At 47.5% G+C, this 27,963-nt stretch overlaps 3 protein-coding genes across 3 annotated transcripts in view; 1 reads left to right on the forward strand and 2 right to left on the reverse strand.

Annotated features, from left to right (window-relative positions):
• Positions 1-2,419: 2,419 nt before the first annotated feature.
• Positions 2,420-5,605, reverse strand: tmem230a (transmembrane protein 230a). The gene is made up of 4 exons (XM_067258246.1): positions 5,423-5,605; positions 4,766-4,880; positions 4,370-4,492; positions 2,420-3,461 (listed from the first exon to the last, which is right to left on the reverse strand). The coding sequence occupies exons 2-4, from the start codon at positions 4,865-4,867 to the stop codon at positions 3,321-3,323; spliced, it is 366 nt and encodes a 121-aa protein (XP_067114347.1). The 5' UTR covers positions 4,868-4,880; positions 5,423-5,605; the 3' UTR covers positions 2,420-3,320.
• A 7,946-nt stretch (positions 5,606-13,551) lies between these two features.
• adra1ab (adrenoceptor alpha 1Ab) lies at positions 13,552-16,628 on the forward strand. The gene is made up of 2 exons (XM_067258681.1): positions 13,552-14,473; positions 16,108-16,628. The coding sequence occupies exons 1-2, from the start codon at positions 13,552-13,554 to the stop codon at positions 16,626-16,628; spliced, it is 1,443 nt and encodes a 480-aa protein (XP_067114782.1).
• A 1,276-nt stretch (positions 16,629-17,904) lies between these two features.
• The window catches only part of dpysl2b (dihydropyrimidinase like 2b), a 19,480-nt gene continuing 9,421 nt past the window's right edge, over positions 17,905-27,963 (reverse strand). Inside the window, 13 exon segments of the mRNA XM_067258001.1 lie at positions 17,905-21,219; positions 21,608-21,776; positions 22,056-22,124; positions 22,126-22,236; positions 23,215-23,379; positions 23,490-23,631; positions 24,139-24,295; positions 24,591-24,711; positions 24,813-24,881; positions 25,370-25,450; positions 26,024-26,085; positions 26,652-26,816; positions 27,725-27,909. Coding sequence (XP_067114102.1) covers positions 21,128-21,219; positions 21,608-21,776; positions 22,056-22,124; positions 22,126-22,236; positions 23,215-23,379; positions 23,490-23,631; positions 24,139-24,295; positions 24,591-24,711; positions 24,813-24,881; positions 25,370-25,450; positions 26,024-26,085; positions 26,652-26,816; positions 27,725-27,909 — 1,588 coding nt within the window. The 3' untranslated portion in view covers positions 17,905-21,127.

Raw genomic sequence — 27,963 nt, forward strand, 5'->3', positions numbered from 1 at the left:
GAGAGAGAGAGAGAGAGAGAGGGAGAGAGAGACAGAGAGAGCGAGAGAGACACAGAGAGAAACACAGAGAGACACAGAGAGAGAGAGAGAGAGAGACAGAGAGAGAGAGACACAGAGAGAAACACAGAGAGAGAGAGAGACACAGAGAGAAACACAGAGAGAGAGACACAGAGAGAGAGAGAGAGAGAGAGAGAGAGAGAGAGACAGACAGAGAGAGAGAGAGAGAGAGAGAGAGAGAGAGACAGGTGAGGAACGAGGACACAAACCAGCCATGGTAACACTCCCTCGGCACGGCCCTCATCCTGTTTCCTGACGCCGCGGCAACTGACAAACACTGAGGACATTAACAACACCCAGCTCTCTCTCTCTGTTTGAACAGCCTTCACCATCAGGGCGGCGGCTCACTGAGATTTGTCAACGGACTGTGACACGGTCACTGATGGCGAGATCCTTTCAGCAGGTCCTCAGCCAAATGGGACAGCTATCGATTTAGAACACTAACCTATTTCCCTCCCTCTAACCCAGCAGACTGGCTGGGTAGGTTGGGGATCTGCTACAGCAGATGCTTCAGTCAGATGTGTTGTTAAGAGATGGGAATAATCCAGCTGTCGTTACGAGAGAACTGGGACTCTTCCAGACACATCTAATAACAGCTTGTCATGACATCAAAAGGAGATCAATCGGATCTACGTAATATTTACTAGACCTCAAGGGTTTGTCCTCCATTGCAGTGTGTGTGTGTGTGTGTGTGTGTGTGTGTGTGTGTGTGTGTGTGTGTGTGTGTGTGTGTGTGTGTGTGTGTGTGTGTGTGTGTGTGTGTGTGCCAGGAGGGTGGTGTGTGTGTGTGTGTGTGTGTGTGTGTGTGTGTGTGTGTGTGTGGGGGGGGGGGTTATAAGTAATTTGTTCCTGCTCATTGTGTTTTAAGGCTGACAGCCTTCATTTGAAGCAACAGTTGAGATTGTTGGTGGAATGTAACAAACAACCCACAAATAGACTCTGTCAATAATACAAGCAATTATCACAATTAACATCTCATTACTCATGTAATTTACATAATCATAGTACTATCATGAAATCAGACAGCCTAAAATTTAGATTTACACCTGTTTGGAATCACAAGGCACTGCAGAACAGTTATATTGTCATGCTGGTCACTTTGACGCCTCCACACAAATTGGAGGCGCACTAAAGAAAAAAGAAAAACCTCATAATCAAGTTGACAGTTGGATAAACTCCTTAACAGAGAACAGTATTTAAAAGTCTGAGATAAAACCTGCATTCAAATACTGTATCTCTACCATGTGTCACTTTCATTTGGTCAACACAAACTTTGTAAGGGACTTACATTGAGTCACTTTTGACCCAGTGAATACTACTTCAAGGAAGCGAGGGCAAAGTCTATCCACTGAAAAGGGTTACAATATGGGAGACTATGGAGTAGGATTTGAGTTTAAAAATGACTTCACAAAGTCCTGTTGAATACATAGACCCTTAGTGCATTGAACCCGACAACCACAAACAAAAAAAATATATACGGTGGACCTTGGATCATCATGTCTGTCTTATGAAAACCCCGACAGAGACTGGTCGTTCATATTATAGGCAGTATAGGCTACCACTGTTACTTTACCTTTAAAGTTTGTAAAAGTTGATGATAAAACGATTACTTCAAAACAAGCACTGTTCATCCACCATTTATTCAGATATAACCAGGCCGAAAGCAGACAGTATAGAAGGCATGCATTTGTATTTCAATTACTCTAAATAATTTGGAAAAGTTACTACTTGAAGTAGACAGTCGATTTTAAATTGTGGTCAATTTTCTTCTTACCGGCTGTTGTTCACACTTCACAAAACAAGAGTCGCAGGTCTGTCCATTTAAAGAGCATCCACTCTGCAAGTTGAACGGCGAGACTCCCGTTGCAATATCCAATATCTGAGTCGAGTAGTTTTTTTTTTTTTATCTGACCACTCGATTTTAAAAGAAAGTTTAGAATGAGTGTGAATCGTAAATTGAAGCTCTTTTGTATTTTGACGTCTATGTAGTTTCTCTTTGAATCAACAAGTACTCCGTTAGGCTTCGTTGGTTTCCTTCACGGTCGTAACAAAACCGCTCGCGACGCACTTGATGCCTCGAGGCTTCCTGCTCGCGCACCTCTCAATTCCACGCCTGGGTGACCAATCATCTTTCTCTATTCCTCTGTCCGCCACTCTCATATTTCCATACGTCTGTGTGAAATGTTGTTGGTTCCCAAATCATTGACCAGGGTCAACATTTTGACTTACTCTGAATCACTTTGGGGTGTCCTCAAGAAATATCTTGATCTTTGATGAGTCCGTTTTTTAGGGTTGTCGTTCCCCGTAGAACCCACTAGGGGACGTACTTGGACTGGAGATAATGAAACAAACGCGCTAATTTACTTACACCATTGTACCTTTATGTTTTTATTATTGTTCAAGGTAAAATAAAAAAATACAAGAAAGCACACATCATCTAATATTTCTGTACATAAATGTATACTGTAAAATCTTGCTAATAGTTACACTCTCCACATAACTCTTTGGAGGATGATTGGCCTAGAACAATAACTTTAAATAAATCTAGTCAATAACAAGCATTGCACATTTGATAAATATATTTGGAAATATATACTGTAACCCTACCATATATTCTGTCAGACTCAAAATACTATTGATTGAGTGTGAATTCTAATGAATGCTGTGTTAAAATTCTGGAGTATGATATAGCACTCTGGACTGTACCAAATAGTTATTCTAAAGCAAATCCAAACCCAGCACTTGATTTGCATGATGCCGATAAAGTGAGTGCAAACCATCTTGTGTTTTTACACTTGAAAGGCGTTGCATACTGCAATGTCATAACATTGAATAGATAGCACAATGTCATATTATAATACTAACATTTACCTCTTCCTTATCCTATACTATAGCTCCTTGAAGCTTATAACCACCATATGAGTTAATCAAATTCATGACACTTGTGGATAATTATGATGAGGTAAGAATGTAAAGTAGCAGCAAGATACAGCAGCCATTTCTCAGTTACTTTCATGAAAATAAAGAAAATATCAGCATAGGGCTGTATAGTGCACCTTTAAAGCCAGATATAGGGTTCCATGTTTTGACTCAGCAATAAAACCATGAGATAGTCAAGTTAAGCCACTTGGTGATGCAGTTTCCCACACCAGGAAAAACTGACTGTAAACAGCAGAGGACAGTCTCATGCAAACAGGCGTATCGACCCGCCCGACGACCGGCTGATTGGCCGGCGACCTGACCCATACCGACTTATGATTGGCTCAGTCGTCAAAATCCGGGATGTCATCATAGGAGTAACCTCGGTAACCCTTGGAGGCGTAGTACGCGATTCGCAGGTGATAGAACCCAGGCAGGAAGACGAGTACCCCGATGATCAGAACTGGGATCGTGCGGTCAGGGTACTGGAAGTAGAGGAAGACAAACAATCAAGAGTCAGGTGGCTGAGCGGTTAGGGAATCGGGATAGTAATACGAAGGTTGCTGGTTCGATTCCCTGGCTGGGATCTTAGAACGCTCCTAAGAAGCTCTTGGCGTTAAGAGCTTCTTAACGAATCTGGGAAACCCGGCCAAATGTAAACAAGAGTTGAGTCTTCAAATCTTCTTCCTTATCTCTGCAACCTTCTCAGACAAGAGCGACAAACGGACCTACTCAAACCGATACCATACACATCAGGGCAGCACCAACACATTTAAGATGGTTTCAGAGGGCCCGACTAAGGGGCATCCGAGAATCCCTCTGGGACATCGCTTGTAAAAAAAAAGAAGGGCTGTAGAAATAAATCCTTGATTTGATCAGGACACGGTCTGAGATGAACTGTAATGTACGACTGAGCCGAAGGTGAAAGCCCTGCTTAGGATTTATTTCAAACCGAGAGCCTTAGTGAGGATTAGTGTCCGGGGTTTGGGAGTCGAAGCGTATCGATCTCTTCCGGAGAGAGAGAGGCAACACTATGCTGGCAAGGGAACACTCAAATAGGGTATTTCACATAACATACCACACACTGTCGCTTCTGCGTGGAACTTGAACAAACAGCTGTAAGTCATTCAGCAAACAAGACGTTTATCTATATTGGATTTAGACTCGAGTCTGGATTGGATTTAGACTTGAGTTACAATGAGCAAGGTAGTGATATTTCAGTACATTGTTTGCACAAGACAAAGCTAGTAGAGTTATTATTATTCTCTGAGCTGGAACATACATGTATATTTGTCTGCTTGATGTTTCTTTGGCATACAGTTTAATTTCAGTTGACAAGGCGAGGGTTCACTCTTTCCACCAGAGGGCAGCACATCTGTAGATATGGACTCACCTCAACTTTTATAGACCCGGACAAAAGTAGAGAGCCAATTATGATCAGGAAGGAGCCAATCAGGAAGAGAAACGTTGCCAGGGCGATGGCCTTGTATGGTACTTTTGGAGGGCTTTTCTTGAACTGTTGGGAAATAATTGACAATTGACCATAATAAAATTACTGTATCAAAGTGGGTGTCCAACAGTGACACTTGTAGAGAATGACCCAAGCATATATGCGTGATTGTTACAGTACTGTTACGCTAACTTGAAAGTGAAGTTGGCTAAACGTTATCTTTCTTATTAAATATGTGTCATTTTGGTGCCCTGCATGTCACAAAGAGACCGTCAAGTCGTCTTCTCTGTGATGAATGACATGCATTGCGTTGATTGTGAGGGCTTTTTTTTTTTTTACCTGCAAGTCAATGTAGCCATCCTCACTGTCGGCCAATCTGGAGTACTTGACTTTGTTGCTGGGTAACCCACCAACAGACACATTGAGGCGTGCAGGCATCATAACAAAAAAGGAGCTAGTAGGAAAAGAGACGCATAGCATATCACAGGAATGCGTGTCAACAATTCAAGTGAAAACCTTGTGTACAGTATTTACTGAAGAGACAGTCAAGCCGTACCTCGCACTACTATATCGGGCGTAGGTTAACTAAACGTAATAGTTTTCAAGTACTAGTAAGTGTTTACCCTGTGTTTACATATGCCACGTTGTGCATAATGTGGGCCGGTGTTTTTTCGAGATGCAAAAGTAACCAGCTGGTAATATGACATTACTAGTGATACGACTCGTCGGGAACGATTCAGGTTGCCATCTAGTGTTAACAGTTGTAGAAACGCTGTACAAAAGGACAACATAACAGCAAGACTTTCTATCGCCAGCTTGCAACACAAACTACGTCATACCCGTAGCATGCTCCCAAGTACCGTAGGCTAGCTAAGCTATCAATATGTCATTCGTTTCAACAGGTTTCGCTAGCATGCTGCTAGACAGCTTCGAGAAATCACATGATTCACAAGTTTTCTGCCGTGGCTACAGTACGTAAGCTAAATAAGACCTCACCTGAATACTATTTTGTTACAAATAGCATTGACCCAAATGATCAAATCCCTCAAATTGATTGTTTGACCATTGCAGTGACAAACAAATACAAAGTGAGCGGTAGACGACGATAAGAGGCTAGATCCCGCTAGCTGGGTAGGCTAGCTAACATGTTTGTGTCGACTACGTTCCTCTTTTCTGAATACACCCACTGCGCAGGCGCATGGTGTTTATAGTTTGCATAAACCTAATTTCAATTGCATAATACTTTCACTGGACGGTGATTGGCTTTGGTAGGTCGAGTCCGCACAGATTTTTTTATTTATTTATCCCAAAACCATTCACCTCCATAGACCTCAAATGTGGCTTTTTGGTCGTGGCAAGACATGATTGTTGCACCTATATCAGCAACTTTGGCTACATTACTTAAATAACACCTATCAAATTCTACCCGGACCATTAGACAAAAATAAGTTGTTACTTTCATCCATCTGAAGAAACAGTTTGTTTTCATAATGTTAGGGCGATATTCCAATATGCTGAAAGTCATGGTTGGCGCATGCCGTGTGTCCTAGGGTGGCCCTTTAATAAATGTTCTCCAACTTTTCTCCTTCTCTATAGGTCTATCCTTGTGTCTCTGCCCCCCAGCACTACAACTTAATTAAACTCAGTGTGTGCACATTTCAAGCTTCATTTCCACAGACAGGTTTTAATGAATTGAATCCACCATTTCAAAGTAATTTATTCTGAACACGTCCAGTAGGCTACAGTCCCATTGTACAATGACTGAGTCTTTTAACGCAACAAAGAGGACTCTCCAGAGTTTAAAACCAGCTTGGAAAATTCAATTAGCAGTGATGGAATCCTTGGAGCTCTTACCTCTCCACGTCAGGCTACAAGATGAAGAAGCATCTTTCAGGTGATGTGTCTAGTTGTTTTGACTGTGTCGTATCATGAACCCGGAACTCCCAGTGGAGTCAGTTGGCTGAGCGGTGAGGGAATCGGGCTAGTAATCCGAAGGTTGCCAGTTCGATTCCCGGTCATGCCGACTGACGTTGTGTCCTTGGGCAAGGCACTTCACCCTACTTGCCTCGGGGGGAATGTCCCTGTACTTACTGTAAGTCGCTCTGGATAAGAGCGTCTGCTAAATGACTAAATGTAAATGTAGCCCCCAGGTCTTTCCTCTGCTCCAGATCCAATCTGTTGCACAGTGGCTGAAGGGAGTGATCAATTTCTCGGACTATCAGAGTCCATCACTTTACTTCGGAGGGTGGGTTACAGGCTATCAAGCACACTGAGAGAAAGGCAATGTGTGCCGCATGTTAATGGAGGACCACTCTGAGAGGTTCAATATTGACGTGCTGTGGTTGTAAGTGCTTTAACAAGCTAGGGAGATTGTGTGTGCGTAAGTATCGTGTCAAACCGTCGATGTGTGACTGTGTGTGTGTGTGTGTGGGCATAACTGACAGGAGAGATGTGAAGTAGGCCTAAAGCACCATGAGGGTACAGACTTTCGAATAACGGACCATGGTGCGAGCTGTGGTAGGATGACTGGGATCATGACGCCAATACAAAACAAGTCCAACTTTTCTAAGATGCTCAAGACAGCAAAATCAAAATGACATTTTCTCCCATCCAATATATATCTCGGTCGCAGTTTCTCAACTTCACCCCCAGGTCATGATAAGTCACAATTGCATTCATGTTTTAAAAGTTTTATGACTGGTTTCTGGTTATGTCTCTGCTTTTTAGGGGATGTATCCAGGATATGTGCTCAGTGAGGCTTGTCTCTGCATTTGGGCTTGGAACTGCGTGAGCAATTAGACACACTAATCTTACAGGGCCAGTCTTCTCTGTTCTATGAATAACTTAACATTTATCCACCTGAAGCAGATAAGATTTATTTTTTATTTTTCTGATGAATGGTAACAACTGTGTTTGCATTCCCCTGGCAAAGGAGATTTAGTTTTACCAAAATGTAATCAGCTTATAGTCGGGAAATGTTGGGGGAATTCGGATGTAAGAGGGTGCCAAGCCCAAAGTAATCATTTCTTCCTGAGATGGGTTTACGTGGGGGTTTAGAACCTGACCTTTCCTTCAATGAGGGCGTCTCCATTTCATTTCTCTGGCATTAGAAAAGTAGCATGGACATTAAATCATTAGGTATTGTTTCATAAAAATGGTAGGCAGGAAGTGGGAGAACGGCTGTTTAGACACTGAATACTTTATTACAATGTGAATTACGGACCTGCAACAGTTGGTCGCAGTCACAGTATTTGGACAGGAAGTTCAATATAGTGTAACTTCACCCATATTGAATAGTAGCTTGGCCAACTGACCTTCTCACTTTGGCAGAGTTGTTAATGCAAGATCTTTTTGGAGTTCAGCCAAGACGAAGTAAACAAACTATACAGTGGTTTGTTGGAAGAGAAAGACTTTATTTAATATTCCCTTCACAGCCCCTGGCCTTGCACTGAACAAATAACCCATAGGGCAGCCATGATAGACTACAATTATTCTGTTTGACTACCACACACTGCAATTCTATCACTTGTTGCTATGCTTCTCACAATATCTGTCTGGACACAAGGCTAAGGGTCCTCTTTTTACAGTGAAAAGTATGAATTTGTAAATGATCAGTAGCACTAAAGTCAGTATAGCAGAGAGACCAAGCATCCTGTCTTTTCCTGCTAACCACCCAAACTGAATAATTTGGCTAGTAAAACCACGATGCAAAATAATAGTCAAACAAGACCATCAGTAGCTGTTGAAAGAAGAGTTCATAATCCGACTCAATCTCTGAATTATTAAGTAGCCTACTTTAACTTAACGATACTGTGTTAGGGCCTACATCCACTCAACAAGCAGCGAGCGACTGGAAGACAGTTGACTTTTGGTCCATTTCAATCTGCAGAGCGATGACTCAGTTAGGACCGAAGTGGAGAAACCAGACTTTCATATATGGGGTATCCAAGGGGTATCCAGGGCTACTTCAGGGGGTCCACAGACCAAGACTGAAAATGTCTGTGTAACTTTAGCCTGGCATCTAAGCGGTATAAATTATTCATATGATTGCTGATTAGAAGTAGAAATTACATTTCACTTAAGCATGAGTTCTTCAGTGTGGCCTAGTATGGTCCACTAGGGTTACTTCAAATCAAATTCTACATTTACTATTAATAGTCTGTTTTCTAGATCTGAATTGCAATTCATTTCTTTCTTACACACACTGTACTGTACTCACAAACTGGAGAGACTTTGGTCACTTTGTTGTCATGAATATATAATCTGGGTCTAACCAGGTTAGAGGTTAGATCCTGTCATGAATCTTTTACATTAAAGTAACTATTAACAAACCATAGTTAACCATAAATTAACTATTACTAACCATTAAAACTTAACTATTCTCATCTCTGCTCATCTCTGGCAAGACCTTTCAATTCCAGGAGAGCTAAAGAAAGAAATACCTAGCTGTGTGTTCATTTCTGGTGACTCACATTGTTTACAAGTAAAGTCCTGGCTATGAGTGGAGTCTTGATCATGTCTGAATGCCATTCTGAAGTGTAGAAGATGATGTGATTGCATGTGTCAATAAAAGCGTTATTTAGTAACTTTCGTGTAGAACACCATGACTGAACTAAGCTTAGTTTCCACAACGAAATAAAACTATTAATATTCAAGCTGTAGCACAACGTGTTTATTATTGTTTGTACCTTGATGTTACTATCTAATAAATAAATACAATATTGTAGCTTACACCCTAACTGCTTTCACACATGCGCTGACGCCAACGGTGTTTTCACAGCTGTCCGCGAAATACAATGTGTACAACTGTGCTTTTTTATAGATATGTCACAGGGTGTATTTCCCTTTAAGGCATTAGCAGATACAATCAGGAATGAACCTTTTGACATGGCTTTTATCCTTAGCGTGTCCTATACTGTCGCTTTCTAGTGGCATTACCTTAAAAATGCCTTCTCTAATTGGTGTTAAGTGCGATCACTTGTGATAATGTGTTTATTCCACATCCAGATATTTTCACTGAGAGTGTGCAGGGAGTGCAAACAATCAAGCATCCTCAACGTTGCGACTAAACCATGAAGTTGAATCTTACTGGCCAGCAACAATTTAAACTGCCACGCGATGGGTGACAGTGCCGTGTGTGTTCCATTACTGCTCATCTGGGAAACACGCAAAAAATTGATAGCTGTCTGAACACTATTTGCGTGTTTGTTCCAAAAATCAATCACTACAGTAACTATGAGTCAATTATCCTGAATGGTCGTGGCAAGTAAAAGGGAAATTGATGAGTGTAGAAGTAGGCAAACTCTATTTTCTGATCATCTGTTTCTCAATGTGTTTGTTACCAGATGCAAAAAAAGGTACTTCAACAAAAAACTGTCACTGCAAACGCAGATAATCCTACCATCTCTAGAATACGACCATTTAGTGTGTTGGCCAATGCGTCATTCTATTGATTATGGGCATCATGGGAATGGCGATGATGATGATGAAGATGGCAATACGTTATGTGTAGATTAACCTCTTCCGAACCTCTTAACTACACTGCAGGGGTAAAACAGAAGGGGGGGGGGGGGGGGGGGGGGGCGTTTTCTCGGATATCAGGTGGAGTGCGTCCCATTCCGAGCCTTATTCAAGAGGACATCACATCACTGAACTATAGTTTTCACCAGGAGCTCAGCTGGCACGTATGTAATAACAATAATTTATATTTATTTACATTGTTGTTAAGACATATTTTTCGTTAATAGCCTACTGATACATTTCGTTATCGACCCGTTGAGGAGAGAAAAAATATAAGAATTGTATTCATTTCGTTGTAGACAAACGATTATTTAGACTAACAACACCTACTTAATTTATTGGTCTGTTGGAAGGTTTATTTTAGTCGAGTTTAGTTGACTGAATGTATGGAATGTGTCGAACAGTTATCTTACTTTAAGAAATCACTTACGCCTTGAGTTTCAACAATGTAATTTTATTCATGGAGGTTTCTCCTAAATGATCACCCGATCACAGATTTGTTTTGAACCACGTTTCATCGCTTAATGTTTCATAAATTAAACATTGTCTCATTTGATTGCGTCCCAGAGGTTTTATCTTGGTTAGTAAGTCCATTATTGATGAACACCCGTTTTAATTAAATGTTTGCATGTTCATATTTTTGGTCTTGATAACGTGACCGTTGTTATCAAAATGGTCAGTTTAGCTCCAGTTTAATCGTTCCACCTTTCATCCCCAGAAACTAAGTGAGGCAGAACAATGGACAGTCAGCAAAGGAATGATACAGCAGATTGAAAACCCACCAAGTCTTTTCAAAGAGCGATGCTGCATCTGAAGCTAACAGTGGAAATCCACACTGCCGATTTGCAGTTTTTTATTTTTTCACATGAGTAACGTTCATTTATCATGTCTGTCCTTGGCTAGGAAAAACACAACGGACAAAAGTATGTGTCTCAATAGCATGTGAGGTTGATTTATATTGCTGTAGAAAGAGGACATTTGGGAGATTAGTTCTTTTGAACATCGCAGATATACTTTCAGACTGAGCTTTCAGACTAAGGTTTCTTTGTGCTGATACACAACTGAGAGCTGATTCTCCTTGTGCTGTTCCAGTCTAGGTCGCTTTGGTGAACCATAACTACATAATCTATATTGAGACTGATTGTGGTCGGTTGTCATACTCATCTGAGGCAGAGGGCTTGAAATCCTTCTTAACAAAGACCAGCAATAATTAGGATTCTAATCTCATAGATATGGCTTGCTGACATTTTACCATGACTGTTATGAATCACAAATTCTTCTAATGCAATAATGTAATTGCCAAACTATGTGGATGTTGTTACATACGCCTATGTGTGGAACTACTTTCTAAGTAGATTATCGTTCATATGATTGAAGAACCAAGATGAACGATCCTGTCTTGCCAATGCTGACCACCTGTTGAGTACTAGCATTAGCCGTGAAGTAGAGTATCCTAAGTGCTAAACATCTGGCAGCTTGAAAGTGAATTATTATTATTATACATGATTATTAGCATTATTCTCATCAGCGTATCCCATCTTAATGCGTAACTGTCCAGATTTGATAAAACCGTCAAACTCCCAAGTTCTGCTTTTCTCTGTTGATTTAGGCTTTCCCTGCAGCTTGCCTGCAGCACTTAAATGGAAGGTTGTTGGGTGGCTATTAGAGATGAAAGATGAAGGAAACGAGGGCTGTTTCGAAGTAAAGAGAGGGAGAAGGGATAACAGAGCGAGAAAGATATTGAGGTAATAGAAAGAAGAGGAGGGAGGAAAAGTGACAGATGAAGGGAGAGAGAACCAAGTCTGACAGAAAATGGATAAAATACTTCAAATTAGGATGTTGTGAAGAAGGTCATCTGTGCAAGGCACATGCCATCATAACAGTAAGGTATTGGGCCATATTTTTCTGAAGTCGGGCTTCCACTGCAGCCAGTAGATAATTCTCCTTTGCACATGCTGGGATTTAAATATGGCTCACAACAGTGACTAAATGCTTGGCAAACTCAATAGAAAACAACTATAGACTGAAATATCTCCAGTGTTCCAGAGCTGTCGTCTTATCAATCCTTGTTCAGACTGAAGTCTGAATTTTCTGCATCCAAAGTATAGCATAGTACAGTACCATCTGAAGCTCAAACTGTTTTAGATTCGTAGCAAGTACCCCTTATCTACACCCCCTCTGGACATCATAACCAAATCCCAACAGTGAGCATTTAAACGAAGTAGAGCTTCCATTATTCCATTACCTCACCACAGACAAAAAGTGTCTTCATTCATTTACATTTAGCAGACGCTCTTATCCAGAGCGACTTACAGTAAGTACAGGGACATTCCCCCGAGGCAAGTAGGGTGAAGTGCCTTGCCCAAGGACACAACGTCAGTTGGCATGACCGGGAATCGAACTCGCAACCTTCGGATTACTAGCCCGATTCCCTAACCGCTCAGCCACCTGACTCCTGTGAATAGAAACAGAACATTCATGTGACCAGGATAGGGGATTCTGCTCTGCTACGGCCCTATCACCAATCATTTCCATACTCCTCTACATTTATCTCGTCCTGTGACAACCCAAATCTCCAACACGTAGGAGCCGGGAGTGCAACTGAGTGGAATTATCTGCCCTCTGCCCTTCACAACTCTTATACACTGCCCTCTCTTCAATTCCTGGCCTTTCATCTAACCGGTAGAGCTGTAGCCCGGCTTGCAGACGTAGCCCCTTAAAGAATCCCAGCACGTGCTCCTTCTGGATTTATGCCACGGCGCCTGTGTGAAAATTAGCTTTTTTTGTTTTCGTATATTTTATTTATTTCTTGAGCAGTGCGCTTTACTAGCTGCTCATGAATTCCATCCTGGTGACGGGGGGGGGGGGGGGGGGGGGTGTTCTGTGCCAGTGCTCGTGGGGCCTGGGATATAATAAGTTATAGATCTGAAAGGAAAACAAACTGGCAGAGAGAGAGAGAGGGACTGTGGAGGTGGCCCTGATGACAAGGGAACAGAGGGAAGGGTGTTCACTGAACCAAGCCCGGGTTAGCGATCCCTCCTGTTGATGTGAAGAACATTCCGGCACAGCTGTTATCTGGTAGAAGACAGGATATGAAGATGTGTGCATGATGTATTTACGACATCACCAATATCCTCATCTGTTAGATTGTTTTCCCATAGATGTTTTTTGGCAGATGGGAGGACTTTGTACAAAGGCCTCGGTTTTCTATTCAAGTGTCTTTTGTAATCATTGCTCTGGATAAGAGCGTCTGCTAAAAAATGACTAAATGTAATCGAGAAGTGCATGCACAGTTTTTTTCATCGGAGAGATCTGAGCCTTGGAACGTTACTGTCTGTTTGATCTTTAACCTCCATCTGAATTCTTCTCCTCAGGTCTGTGGATACATCTCTCCACTCGTACCTTCGACAACATTCCTCCATCGGTGACATCATGGCGTCAGCCCTCGGGCGCAAGCTCCTGGTGTCGGAGATCTGGGGGTGAGGAGGAAGGAGGGTAACTGTGGAATGTTTTGAGTCGTGAAGACACAAAATGGCCACACAGCATCTATGCTGAACCGGAAGACGGCTTAACCCCCCGACTGAGCCTTCGAAAACCCTCCAAAAATGGTTCCTTGGGGAGAGAATGCGAGCGCCGCGCCCGCCTCCGAAGGCTGCCCCAACTGCAGCTCCGCCTCCGTCTTCTCCGAGATCCACGTTGCCAAGGCGATCACCCTGGGGCTGGTGCTGGGGGTGTTTGTGGTGTTCGGCGTCCTGGGCAACATCCTGGTCATCCTGTCGGTGGTGTGCCACAGCCACCTGCGCTCCGTCACGCACTACTTCATTGCCAACCTGGCGGCCGCCGACCTCCTCCTCAGCTCCGCCGTGCTGCCCTTCTCCGCCGCCTCGGAGGCGCTGGGCCGCTGGGTGTTCGGCCGGCCCTTCTGCGGCGTCTGGGCGGCCCTGGACGTGCTCTGCTGCACCGCCTCCATCCTCAGCCTGTGCGTCATCTCCGTGGACCGCTGCCTGGCCGTCAGCTACCCGCTGCACTACCGCTCCATGTCCACCAGGGGGCGAGGCCTGGCCGCCGTGGCGGCCCTGTGGGGGCTGTCCGCCGCCATATCCGTGGGGCCGCTCTTCGGCTGGAAGGAACCGGATCCCGAGGACGAGACGGTGTGCCGGATCACGGAGGAACCCGGCTACGCCCTGTTCTCCGCCCTGGGCTCCTTCTACGTCCCGCTGGCCGTCATCCTGGTCATGTACTGCCGGGTCTACGTGGTGGCCCGGCGGCAGACCCGGGCGCTGAGGGAGGGCAGGAAGAAGGAGGGGATGCAGGCGGAGGGAGTGGCGCTCAGGGTCCACCGGGGGAAGGCGTCGCGGGAGGAGGAGGGGCAGGAGGAGGAGGAGGGGGCCGGGGGGCGCCGATGGGCGTCTTCGTTGGTGAAGCTGCTGAGGTTCTCGCGGGAGAAGAAGGCGGCCAAGACGCTGGGCATCGTGGTGGGGTGCTTTGTGCTCTGCTGGCTGCCCTTCTTCCTGGTTCTACCCATCGGTGGGTATCCCACAATGCATCATTCATCATACCGAAGGAAGTGTGGCTTGTGTTTAGACAAGGCTTGAAGGGAAGGTAGTGCGAGCAACTAGACTGAGAGTAGACCTTCTGACGTGTAGCTCAAAGTGTAAACAAGTTCAAACTTTCTGCTTAGTTACAGCACGTCTATCTTTCACGGCCCTTCAGGATTGAATGGCGATGTGTTGTTTTTGGGTTTGGTTTTTTCCTAATAGAAGATTCCCTATCCAAGAGTCTAAAAATATACACCTGCCCCTCAACTCCACTGAACCGCAAAATGTAAATCCCATCTTCTGAGCTGAGGCAAAATCGAATGGAAATGAGAGTATTGATGGAAAGGCAGAGTGGAGGGAAGGCGCCCGCTTCCATTTGCAACCTATTTGCTTAAGTTCTTTCTGCCACAGTGAACAATGCAACAACGTTAGAGGCCAAAGATTTAGGAAAGAATGCTTCATCAAATACCATCGACTGGTTTCAAAACAACCTGGTTTCAAAACAACCTCAGGAACGATAAGAAAACAATATCACACTGATCACGCTTCTGTCCGAGCAGTACTGGCTCTTAGAATCGTAACCATGTCGTGTTTCGGAATGGGACGATTGACGTAATGGATCCTGGGTCACCGGGGTCGTGATCTCTGGAGCGTGAGTGTCCCTCCCCATGTCAGAGGGAGTGATTAATGTTCGAGCGGGACAGTGGTTACAGAGGCAGAATGGTTGCGGAGACTGTAATGTATTTGATGAAGGATGAGACTAATCTGAAATGCGAGTTATGGAGATGAAGGTCAAACTCATCATCTGCAGATTAGCGTTGATTAGTCTCTGCGTCGTGTGAGGTTCTGTACCTGTTCCAGGGGGTGTAAATGCGGCCTTTCATGAAACTAGGCTCCAGAGAAGAACAGGAATCCTTCTTTGGCACGTTCTAGGCGATTTCAAATTATTTCTGTAATATACTTTAGCTATGTTGGTCTACACACCAGGAAATGTATATTCAGACACATACACACACTCACACAGACAGACATAGACACACACACACGTACAACATATGCTATTAACTATGGATCGTGTTTTTTTCTTCTTCTATGGTACACCAGAAATTCAATTACTGGAAACAAAACAAAGCATTGGTAGGAATAACAGGTTTAATGCTCCGGGAGAAAATGAGCTGAGCCAGGACTTAGTCCTTGATTCTAAAAAACCCATTACAGACAGCAAACATACAGGGCTTGATGGGCAGTAACCACAGCCATGACTGTCCATCATTCCTTACAACTGGCAGCAAAGCAACAGGAGAATAATATTAAATGTCATACAGACATTCAGAACACGCAGTACAAAATACTGAGTGCCTTGGAATTCAGAGGTTTGTGCTACGGTTCTTTCACATTGTCTTATGTTTATGAAACCTGGAACTTCTCTTGGAAGTCGCTTTGGATAAATGTGAACTAGTTTAATGCGGCTTTTCTCATGCGCTTTCAGGACTGACATTTAAACTACGCACAGCCAGGCATTCACAAATCAACGTATTTTGCTTTGAAAGATTTAGGATGCTCTAGAAGTGGTCTAAGTGTGTGTGTGTGTATATGTCTGTCTGTCTGTGTGTGTGTATCCAGGCTCCATCTTCCCCGACTACAGACCTTCTGACACCATATTTAAGATCACCTTCTGGCTGGGCTACCTCAACAGCTGCATCAACCCCATAATATACCCCTGCTTCAGCCAGGAGTTCAAGAAGGCCTTCCAGAACGTTCTCCGCGGCCGCTGCCTCCGCAGAGCGGGCGGGGGCCCCTCCCACACCTCAACCCCCGGCCCCCTGATCCTCCACCGGTCCCCTCCTCCCCCCTCCCCCAGCCCCTCGGCCTCCTCCGCCCCCCGGGCCAGTGCTCCCTCCCCAGCCTGCCTGCCCTGCTGTTGGAGGGCCCCCTCCGGTTCCTCTGGTTCCTCCGGTTCCTCGGCCCCGCCTCGTTCCCAAAGCGCCCGCGTCCACAGCAAGAGCCTGCTGAAGGCGTGGTGCTTCGCGGCGGGGGAACGTTCCGGTTCTTCACCGGAGAACCCGCGCCCAGACCATTCTGTCTCCGGGGCTCAAACCAAGGTCCACCTGCTGTCGCTGGGAGGCGAGGCGGAGGCGGTCTGACATGGACGTATGGCTCGAAAATTTCACAATAAAAGTCCCCGACGTTTTGACGAGCGGGGAAAGAAGCGAGAGTGAAATTGACGTGAGGCCCTCTCGCTAACCTGGAGTGAGCCGCTCAGACCGGGTGATTACGTCGCACGGACGGTTGTCCAGGTGGCTGGACAGAAGGGATGAGGGGCTTTAGTTTTGGGGAGAACGTTGCATTGCATGAGGTTGTATTCTGTCTCAATGGGAAACTCGACGACAGTGACTCATGGTTTTCTAACCCTGGTCACTTTAACGACAAAGTCAAATCCTGAACGTTTGTTTTCTGAGATCGCCGGACCAAACCAGCCCTCAGCTTGTGAAGGACACGATATTTATGACAAGCCGTCTTTAAGGTACTGAGTTGTACAGTGTGTGTGTTAATCGATGTATGTGCTTTCGCCGTCAGACCGGCAAACGTGTTGTGTTCGTGACAGAGGTCTTTCTGTGCTCTGTGGGAACAGGTTCCTCCTTGTGAGGATAGAGAACGTCCAGAGACACACCCGAACTCCCTGCCTCATCATCAAACTCCGTGCTCTGTGGTGGATTTGACTTGTGGAAGTCTGCTTTGCAGTTTGACAGGTTTTAACATTTACAACTTGTGGACTCGTGTTGCTTACTGTTATTTTGCAAGCTGTATAGGATGCTGTGGGGGGGATTCTGGAATCGAAGATCGCTATGAAACGTTTAAATGTCTCATCTGTCGTTAAAATATGTAGGACTCATCAACCACTCTTGGCTAATCCTCCATTGGTGAAATTGAACTAATCTCCTTTACTAGCTGATATTAGCTAATTACTGATTGGTCTAGTTAAGAAAACATGAGTCAAGTCTTTTCATTACTAAACCAGTGCAGTCATGAACATGTTCAGTCAGTTACATTCTTAGTAGTTGCTTGTAGAGAACAGTGTCCAGCAGATGGAAGATTGTACCTGTTGCAGGCCTTTGGTTAAGCTGCCTCCTTGTGTTAGAAAAGGGAATTACACACAAACCTTTCTTGTTTCCATCGTGTTCCAGCCATCCCTGACACGAGGAAGATGGAAGGAGGAAGATGATTAGCTCAAAGTTCTCAGTCAATAGAACATAAAAAAGTAAGCTATACTGATAGCGTATTGATGTTTCTTGCTTCAAGTCTGCAGGCTTCAGAAGTCGTGTTCATTATGTTACCTTCTGTGTGGATCTCCTCTGAGTGTGAAATTTCAAAAGAACGACAACAACAAAAAACTAACAAGACTCGGAGCTTCGATTATTTTTCATGTTTAATCCTTTGAAATCATTGTTTTTACATCACCGTCCATGGGACCGGAAGAGCTCCACAGACAGGAAGCAACCCAGATGCCCCCTGCGGCCATCAAGACAAACACAATCACACAGTTTTCACTTTCACGATAGGGCGGGCAGGGTGCAGGGGTGCGGGGTGTTAGGGAGAGCACGGGGGCAGGGTGCAGGGGTGCGGGGTGTTAGGGAGAGCACGGGGGCAGGGTGGTGGGGGGGTTAAACAGCGTTAGCAACCTCAGACCTACAAGCTCCTCTCTCCTCCCACGGCGGTTTGCTTACATCACGTACAGTATTAGCGCGGCATAGAAAAAACACCTAGGCTGACAGAGCGCAAAGGAATGTGTGTGTGTGTTCGCGTGTGTGTGTGGACGCGGAGGGGACGCTGCCGTGGCGACAGCCATGACGGCCGGTGGTTGACATGGAGGAGTGGGTGAATACTTCAGGCACGGATAGCTTCCCCAGACGGGGGGAATGGAATGGCACTCTGGAGCCCTCAGAGGATTCTAGAACACCTGAAGCCCGCGGAACCTTCTGGATGATGTCACTCAGGGCCAATGGATACCAATTGGTATATACCAATACCAATCTATATATGTACCGAAGCTGTTACAGGTTGATAAACCCTTGTTCCGGAGAAGCAGGTGCATGTTGAATAGACTCACTGCAGCCATTCCAGACGCAAGACTGTTGTTCTAATAGCACCAGGTCCAGAGTGGTTGCCACGGGCAACTTCCGATCTGACACAGGGTTGCCATGACAAACAAAAAAAGTAAGCCCGGTGTGACACAAGGGCCCCGTAGTCACGACAACAGACGGCAACAGTGGAAAAGCCAGAGAAAGAGTGAGGAGGAGGGGAGGAGGGAGAGAGGGAGGGCGGGGGGGGAGGGTGGGAGGGAGGGAGGGAGGGCGGGAGGGAGGGAGGGAGGGGGGGGACTAGCAGAGACATACTTTCAGTCTCAGGGGAATTCTCCTCCCTGCCAAATGGTATGTGTGCTTGAGCAGACTGCCTCCTCAACCACCAAGAGTCCAGAGTGGGGAAAAGCCAGAAAATCAGGAACTCGTGCGTCCCCTCCGTTTGAGAAATATGCATTCGAACACCAAGCAAGCGAAACGGACTCATGCTGAAGAGATGCCACAACGCCGTCCCAGGACAGGGAGGAAGAAGAGAGCGGAAACCACCTGACGTGATCCAAGCACTGGAGAAAAAAACCTTAAACGACCGTCAAAAACGTGAATCATAAATCACAATCACCAAGGCGAGTGGTTCTGAGATCTGTGAGAAGGTTCTCTCGCTGGGGAGGGTGAAGGTGGGGCGGGGTGAGATGAGATGACCCAGGGGTCGAAGTGTGTGTCGTGTGACGTGTGTGTGTGTGTGCAAACTTGTATGCGTGAGTGCGTGTGTGTTAGTGCATGTGTTTGCGTGTTGGTGTGTGTGTGAAAGAGAGAGAGACGGCGATGGAGGGTTGCTCCGTGTGAAGTCATCCAGAGAACATCTCACCGACGGGGAGAAATGAACACATTCGGAGGAACCGCCTCGCTAAATGAAAACCAGACGAGCGGTCGGAGCCAACAGACGCTGGCATCGATCCAGGCCATGTCAGAGACCAGCCCGGCAAACAGGTAGAGCCTGGAGCCTAACGCACTAACACAGCACACCAGCTTACACAGAACCCCACATCTCCCTCCAAACATTAGTAGTGTTCAGCCCTTTGGCACCTAACGACAGAATCGTGACACTAAAAATACCGATATCGACAACGGCGAACAAACTCTACATCTCTAAAATATATCACTTGGTTTTTCTCTCTACAGGAACACCACTCGTGGATCACGCAAGAGCAAAAACTGGCACCTTTGCATCGGTTAAACCTGGCTACCTTACACATATATGTTACATCCTTCTCTTACCACAATAAGAATAATACAAATAATCAAACTACCGGTACAACGTTGGTGGGTTCAGGCACCTAAAGGGGAGAGAGGGAGGGGGAGACGCGATGGGAGAAAATGGAGGCGATGAATATACCTCTTCTAACCCACCGGATGATGTAACGCTATCATTAAAACGCGGCATGGATCTGTGAATATTCCTCCCTTTAGCAGTCGGGGGTGGGGGCAGCACCAATATAAGGCGGGTGATATTGTGGCGGTGGTGTTCTAATCCACTCCTGTTCCTTCCTAGCGACTCCCTCAAGTTCTATTAGTGGCTCAGGTCACATTTAGACCCTGAGAAGGCCCCGCTGTGGAACACGGCGTTCTACTCGGAACCGGTTGAGGGTTCTGATTCCGCTGGAGTTCCGGAACGTCCCACTGCAGCTTTCAAAGACTTCAAGTGGTTTGGCAGGACGGAGGGAATGTCCCCAGAAAGTCTATCTCCCCAGAACATGGCGCCGTACGGAACCATACAAGGCTGTACCTAGCTCTTCGACTTAGAACACGGCTCTGTTGTACAGCCTCAAAACTTTCCTCGGATAAATACACTCGATCATAGCCAGTGTTGAACTGATTAAATCTGCGCTAACCGATGACACTGGAGGATTCGAAACAGGACACCAGCTTCTGGTGAAGGATCCAAACCTTATCCCTTTCCAAATTCACATCACAGTGTTAGCGGCAAACACTCCATACCTACTGTTCGAAACATCACAACAACATACGCATTACACCTTCTCAATTTGTTTACCGTGCGTCTAAAAACTACAAAGATGGAGGACGGAAACTGAACGCATGCCAGTCATGTGACGGCGATTCCTCCCTGTGTTAAATCTGCCCAGTCTAGCCTTGCTGAACCCATCTGTTACGACATAAAAATAAAGACAAACAATCAAAAGAATAATGGCAGGTAGAAAGTACAGTATAAAACACGAAATAATACAGTCAAAAGTGCTCAAATAAAGGTGTGTTGTTGTAGTGTTCGGCTTGTTGTTGTTCTTCGTATGAGGCAACTCTTCTCTAGGGGTCTCCGTCAGGGGGGGGGGGTGTTGGGATGGGGGAGAAAAGGGGGGAGAGATGGAGGAGGGGGGGATGAAGGAGGGGGTGAGGGTAGAAGTGGAGGTAGAGGAGGGGCTTCAGGCACTGTAGGAGGGCGTGGCTCTGGATGTAGAGGTGGTTTCTGGTCGTCGTCCCCCCCACACACACAGTTCCTGAAGCACCTCCTCTTTAACCCCCCCCCCCCCCCCCCGTCCAATGGGAGAGCTTTAACCCAGGCTGGTGATGTTGGCTCTGCCTCCGGGCGGAGCCACGATGCGCTGGGTGTTCCGACGGGGGATGTTGTCGTCAACTTGCGCGCCTGCAAGGAGACACAGGACAGTCACAATCTGGCTACCGTGTTTCCATGCCAACAGGACAGTCACAATCTGGCTACCGTGTTTCCATGCCAACCTCATCTCTCAGCAGTGAAATGTCAATCTTCCTGAAATAGGAAGGATTACTCATAAGATATTGTTCCACTACAGGACTGTTTCCGACAGGGATGTTTATTCTCGTAGATTCACACTGAATTAAATAAAAAAAACACATAACAAAGCTCGTCCCAAATCAGTTTAATAAGGAACCTACTCACAATTCCATATTTGGAAGGAAAATTCAGTATTTTTTTACGGAACAATTCCATATTCTACGGGACAATTCCGATGGGTACGCCAAGGTTGTCAGCCCTAGAGGAGAGTGTTACTGACCAGACAGACTAAAGCCGGACTGGTGCAGGTTGCGGACAGGCTGCCCGGCTGCCTGCTTGGCAGGTGAGGTCTTGGCAGAGGAGGCGGGCGTCATGGTCTTGGGGGTGACGGAAACCTCGCAGACTGGCCCGTCGTAGAGACCCCGAGGGACCCCCCTCAACTCAGCCAGCTGGGGAGGTGACACACAGGAGCAAGCGAGAGATGGAAGGACAGGAAATGACATCATCATACAGAATATTAGCTAGGATTTTGTAACACGTGACACGTGTGGAAAGTGGACAGGAAATCCTTCACACCTCCCCCGTCTGAGGGGTCGATTTGACCCTGAAGGTGGCAGAGAGAGAGAGCTCCTACCCTGCTAGACTGTGTCCTGGTGCAGGTGTTAAACACTGAGGTCCTACCCTGCTAGACTGTGTCCTGGTGCAGGTGTTAAACACTGAGGTCCTACCCTACTGCGGGCCTTTATCCTCTTGTACACGTAGTCAGGGAAGGGCTTGCGGGCCACGAAGCGCCCAGAAGCCCTCGGTGGTGTGGAGGTTCCCCTCCTCCAGGACGATCCTGCCCTGGCTGATCACCACCAGGGGGGCGCCCCGCACCTCCATGCCCTCAAAGATGTTGTACTCCACAGCCTGGGGGAGGGGGAGGGGGGGGGTTCAGATAAGGAGAGGTCAGATATGTGCATGATATGTCAAATATACACTTGTCTTGCCCTCCTTTTCAAAGGTGTCCTTGTTGTACGAAAGAAACATTTATGTGAATAAAAGACACAATATCTAATCTAATCACCTCATGACTTTTTTGAAATGTGCTGTGTGAGTGTGGTGTGAATCAGTGTGACCGCCCCTCCTAAAAGCTACTGAGTGTGAGGTGATGGCAAGCTGGTGGGCTTCATCAGTCCTCAGAACAGCATGAGGTCACAAGCCTCTCCCTCCCTCCCTCCCACACACACACACACACACACACACACACACACACACACACACACACAGTAAATGACCAGTTTTCCCCACATGCATTAGTCATTTCCTGACCAAGCGGAAAGAAAGGAACCATAGAATGAGGACAGCAGTGTGATTCTAATTGCTCAGACACACACACACACACACACACTCTCACTCTCACTCTCTCTCTCCCTCACTGTCTCTCTCTCATTTTTCCTCTCTCTCTCTCTCTCTCCCTCTCTCTCTCTCTCTTCTCTCTCTCTCTCTCTCCCTCTCTCTGTCTATCACACCTACAGTAATTTCCCTGCTAACAAACCACAATTACATGTTCCAAAACTCTGGCAGAACTCCAGGATGACATCACTCCCCTGAGAAGACCACACCCCTCCCACTGGTGTTCTCAACCAATCAGATGCGCTTACCAGTCATATGACCATAAATAGCCCAATATGAAAACATATTTACCTCTCACTATACTCCCCAGTGTTGACTTTGGACACTTCTTGTTTTAACTGGAACTATCAATGACATAACTGGGTAGTGTTGTTACATCTTAGCGTGAGTGTGTGTCGTAACACTTTGTACTTTTCCGGTGAACTAGAAACACTTTTTTTTTTTATATATGTATGTTCTGTCAGGGTGTGCTGGCAGCAGAGCTGGACCTACAGAGTTGTGGCTCTTGGCTGAGATGATCTTGGTGACGTCGGGGTCCCATAGATCGGCGTCGGAGCCCACGGCGATGCGGCCCTTGCGGGGGTACAGGTTGAAGATCTTGGCCGCGTTGGTGCTCGTCACCGCCACAAACTGGTTCTCGTCCATCTTACCGGTCACCTGGAGAGACCCGAAACACGAAGGAAGTCACAACACGATCCTCCCGTTAGCCACACACCAGGTACCACATCAGTGTTTTGGCAGGCCGACAGGCTGGTACGAGCACTCACCACACACTTGTCCCAGATCAGGGACATCCTCTCCTCTGTGCCGTTGGTGCCCTCGGGGATCAGGGTGAAGTCGTCCTTGCCCACGGCGCGCTGGGCGGTGTTAAAGGTGCAGTGGGCACTTCCTGTCACCTGCAGGTCCCCACTGTAGGCCAGAGCACAGGGGTGGGGTTAGAACAGGGGCGGGGTTAGAACAGGGGCGGGGTTAGAACAGGGGCGGGGTTAGGACAGGGGAGGGGTTAGGACAGGGGTGGGGTTAGAACAGGGGCGGGGTTAGAACAGGGGAGGGGTTAGGACAGGGGCGGGGTTAGAACAGGGTCGGGGTTAGAACAGGGGAGGGGTTAGGACAGGGGTGGGGTTAGAACAGGGGCGGGGTTAGAACAGGGTTAGGGGTTAGGGTTACGCTAAATCTTTGCTCTCTCTCTCTCTCTCTCTCTCTCATCTCTATGGCATGAAAAAGGACCAAGAAATCAATCTAAAAGAAGGAAGTACGACTTGACTCCAGTGTTTGAGGAGTTTGTGGATCAGGTAAGACGAGGAAAGTGAAGATGTGATAAATGTAAATCCATCTGAGCTCGTCCACCCATACTCATCCACATCCCCCTAGTGGCCCCCTGCATCCTGGAGGATGCTGAAGGAGTCCCAGTCTTACCAGGAGAGCAGGGAGTTGAGGTAGTCGGGCGTGGTGGGGTCGGGGCTGAGGGGTGGGGAGGTGACGTAAGCGGCGGCCTTCGCCCAGTTCTTGCTCCAATAGTGTGAGCCGTCTGTGCCCAGGCTGGCCGTGATTGGCTCCCCGTACACCACGGTGCCTACAGAGAGCCAATCAGCACACATGACACAGACAGTACATTCATGCATATACCAGCCTTTCTCAACCCTGGTCCACAGGGACCCCCTGCCCTGCATGTTCTAGATGTTTCCCTGCTCAAGTCATCATTGATCACTGAGTCATCATCAAGCTCACTAGAAGCCTGTCAAAGACCCGTTCATTTGAACCAGGTGTGCTGGAGCAGGGAAACATCTAGAACATTAACAGGACAGTGTGTTCCCCGGAACCGGAGTTGAGGGAGGAACGCTGTTCTAGAATGTTCCACGGTGTCTCACCCTTCTTCCGGGCCTGAGCGATGACATCGGCGGCACTCTTGCTCATCACCTTGGTGATGTAGAGGGGACAGTTGGTCTGATTGGCCACGGTGACAGAGCGGTTGACAGCCTCCGCCTCCACCTGGAGAGAGAGAGGGGGCGTGTCAGCGTGCGGGCGAGACAGGGGGGGGGCGGGGTCAGGACCAGAGAGGATTCTGGGTAGAGACGGTGGTGGTGTCTTACCTCCTCAGGACGGCTCAGGACGTGACCTTCCGGCCCTGTGATGCCCTGCTCCAGGATACGACGCTGCTCCTGTAGGGGTGGAGGGGAGGAGAGGAGGGGAGGAGGGGAGGAGGGGAGGAGGAGAGGAGGGGAGAGGAGGAGGGGAGGAGGAGTGGAGGAGGAGTGGAGGAGGGGAGGAGTGGAGGAGGGGAGATGAGAGGGGAGGAGAGGAGGGGAGGGGAGGAGGGGAGGAGGGGGGGGAGGAGGGGGAGGAGGGGGGGAGGAGGGGAGGGGGGGAGGAGGGGAAGGGAGGAGGGGAGGAGAGGGTAGGAGAGGGGAGGAGGGGAGGAGGGGAGGAGGGGAGGAGGGGAGGGGGAGAGGAAACACGAAACAGGAAATATGTTGAGTCATGTGTAAAGAAGTTCCGACTGGCCAAATCACACAACTAACCTTGATGCATATTCATCAGCATCTGTTCACCAATAACTCTGTGTATATTCCCCCTCTCCCCCTATGTCCACATCCATCCATACACCCACCACATCTGAGTGTGTCAGTGCCCGGTGAGGAGCTCTCACCTCAGCCACGATGTCCCCGTTCTCAGCGTGGACCTGAGCGACGGCCCCCAGGTCTCTGATCACGCTGAACACCTCGTACACCTGAGGAACAACACAGGGGGGGATTCAGCACCCAGCACAGGAGACCTTGTACAGTGAGGTTCTACAGTGAGGTTCTACGGTGAGGTTCTACTGTGAGGTTCTACGGTGAGGTTCTACAGTGAGGTTCTACAGTGAGGTTCTATGGTGAGGTTCTACGGTGAGGTTCTACGGTGAGGTTCTACTGTGAGGTTCTACGGTGACGTTCTACAGTGAGGTTCTACAGTGAGGTTCTACGGTGAGGTTCTACAGTGAGGTTCTACAGTGAGGTTCTTCTACAGTGAGGTTCTACGGTGAGGTTCTACTGTGAGATTGCCTGCTGCTGCACCCGCCCACACCCCCACCCCTCAACCCCTGCCCCCACCTCCCTCAACTCCTGCCCCCTTAATCTCCCCCTTAGCCTGCTACACCCACCCCCTGCCCCCCTCCCCCCCGCCCCCCGCCCAGAAACGATCAGTTCTGCCGAGTGACATCATGCTTTGACATCACCAGCCATGCATCTGAAGCTGAATGCTTCCAGGTCACACAAACAGGAAGTCCAGGACAAAAGTAAACAAATGACACAGGAAGTCCTACCTGAGAGTCAGTAAGCTGGAAAACATCCTTATAAGCCAGATAGACAAGGAAAGAGTTGACACCTGAGAAAATAAGGGATGAGTCAAAGAGAGGGATAGAGGTCTGGAGAGAGACAGAGAGACAGAGAGAGAGAGAGAGAGAGAGAGAGAGAGAGAGAGAGAGAGAGAGAGAGAGAGAGAGAGAGAGAGAGAGAGAGAGAGAGAGAGAGAGAGAGAGAGAGAGAAAAAAAAAAAAAACAGGCCGAACAAATCTAAATATAGACAGAGATGAGGAGGAAATCACTAATCCTGTTCAGGGTCCAGCCAGAGGCTGTCACTGACCCAGGCCCTAGTCTGCTCGGGTGTTCAGATGGCTGAGCGGTTAGGGAATCGGGCTATTAATCAGAAGGTTGCCGGTTCAATTCCCGTGTGTGACAAATGAAGTTGTGTCCCTGGGCAAGGCACTTCACCCTACTTGCCTCGGGGGAATGTCCCTGTACTTACTGTAAGTTGCTCTGGATATGAGCGCTAAAATGACTAAATGTAAAATGTAAATGTCTGAGGTTTCCTCAGGGAGGTGAGGTCTAACTGACCCAGGCCCTAGTCTGAGGTCTCCTCCAGGGGAGGTGAGGTCGGCGAGGTCGTCCTACCGTGGTCCTTCACCAGCGTCTCCATCTCCTCCTGGACGCCCTTGTGCCACTCGGTCACGTCCACGTGGAGGGAGAAGTCACAGCAGGACTTGCTGCCGGCCCAGTCCAGCCACTGCTCGAAGGCAGAGACCAGGCTGGCCCCGGGCTCCGGAACCACGTGGTCCACTACACACACACACACACACACACACACGAGGACATACACACACAGGCACACGATCACAAACAGACAAACACACGCGAGAACACACACACACACAGAAAGAGTATTAGTAGAACATCAACCCTCAGTGATACTACATCTCGGTAGCTAAACAGCTGCACCAGTCCGGCTCTAAGAGTCCTGCCTGACCTCAGGTCTGTCTGTCATCCCCCTAGCTGAGACCCACTTCCTGTCCTGGTGCTGTGGGACTGTCAGCAGGGGTTGTCAGAGCTGGGAGGCAACACTGTCACCCCCCCTCCATCCATCCACACACACACACACACTCTGAGAGACAGGGGGAACAGTGGCTTCTTGGACACACTCTGCTGACTCATCTAAGAGTGACAAGGCTGTGGTATGGTGATGAGATTAGAGGGAGAGAGGAAGCCGTGCAGCATGCCTCCCTCCAGCCCTCCAGCTCTCTTCTCCCTGCTCAGCGCATTGTGGCACGCTGGTATGTCTGACGGCTGCAGATCTTTGAGTGCTTCAAAAGTACTCGTGGGAAACATACTTCAATGTCATCGAAGTCTGTGTGTGTGCATAATGAAAATGTAATAATTTAGAAGACGCTTAAAAAAAAACAAAAAAACATAGATATTTGAAATGGAGTACTGAGGGGATCTGAACCTGTGTCCTATTGACCCAGAGTACTGAGGGAATCTGAACCTGTGTCCTCTTGACCCAGAGTACTGAGGGGATCTGAACCTGTGTCCTATTGACCCAGAGTACTGAGGGGATCTGAACCTGTGTCCTATTGACCCAGAGTACTGAGGGGATCTGAACCTGTGTCCTATTGACCCAGAGTGCGATGCTCTAACCACTGAGCTGCGTCCGTCCCCCAGACACAGCCAGCGTCCCCCCGGTGACTCACGGATCATGGTGGTGCCCCCCGCCAGGGCGGCCCGGGTCCCCTGGTAGAAGTCGTCAGCGGCGACCATGCCCCGGTCGGGCATCTGGAAGCGGGTGTGCACGTCAATGCCCCCTGGCATCAGCATGCGACCGTGGGCATCGATGGTCTTCACCCCGCCTGGCACTATCAGGTTCTCACCGATTTGTCTGAGAGGAGGAGAGAGGGAGAAAGAGAGAGAGAGAGTGTGAGAGAGAGAGAGA

The sequence above is a fragment of the Osmerus mordax genome, chromosome 20 (assembly GCF_038355195.1).
Source record: "Osmerus mordax isolate fOsmMor3 chromosome 20, fOsmMor3.pri, whole genome shotgun sequence".
Taxonomy (NCBI): domain Eukaryota; kingdom Metazoa; phylum Chordata; class Actinopteri; order Osmeriformes; family Osmeridae; genus Osmerus; species Osmerus mordax.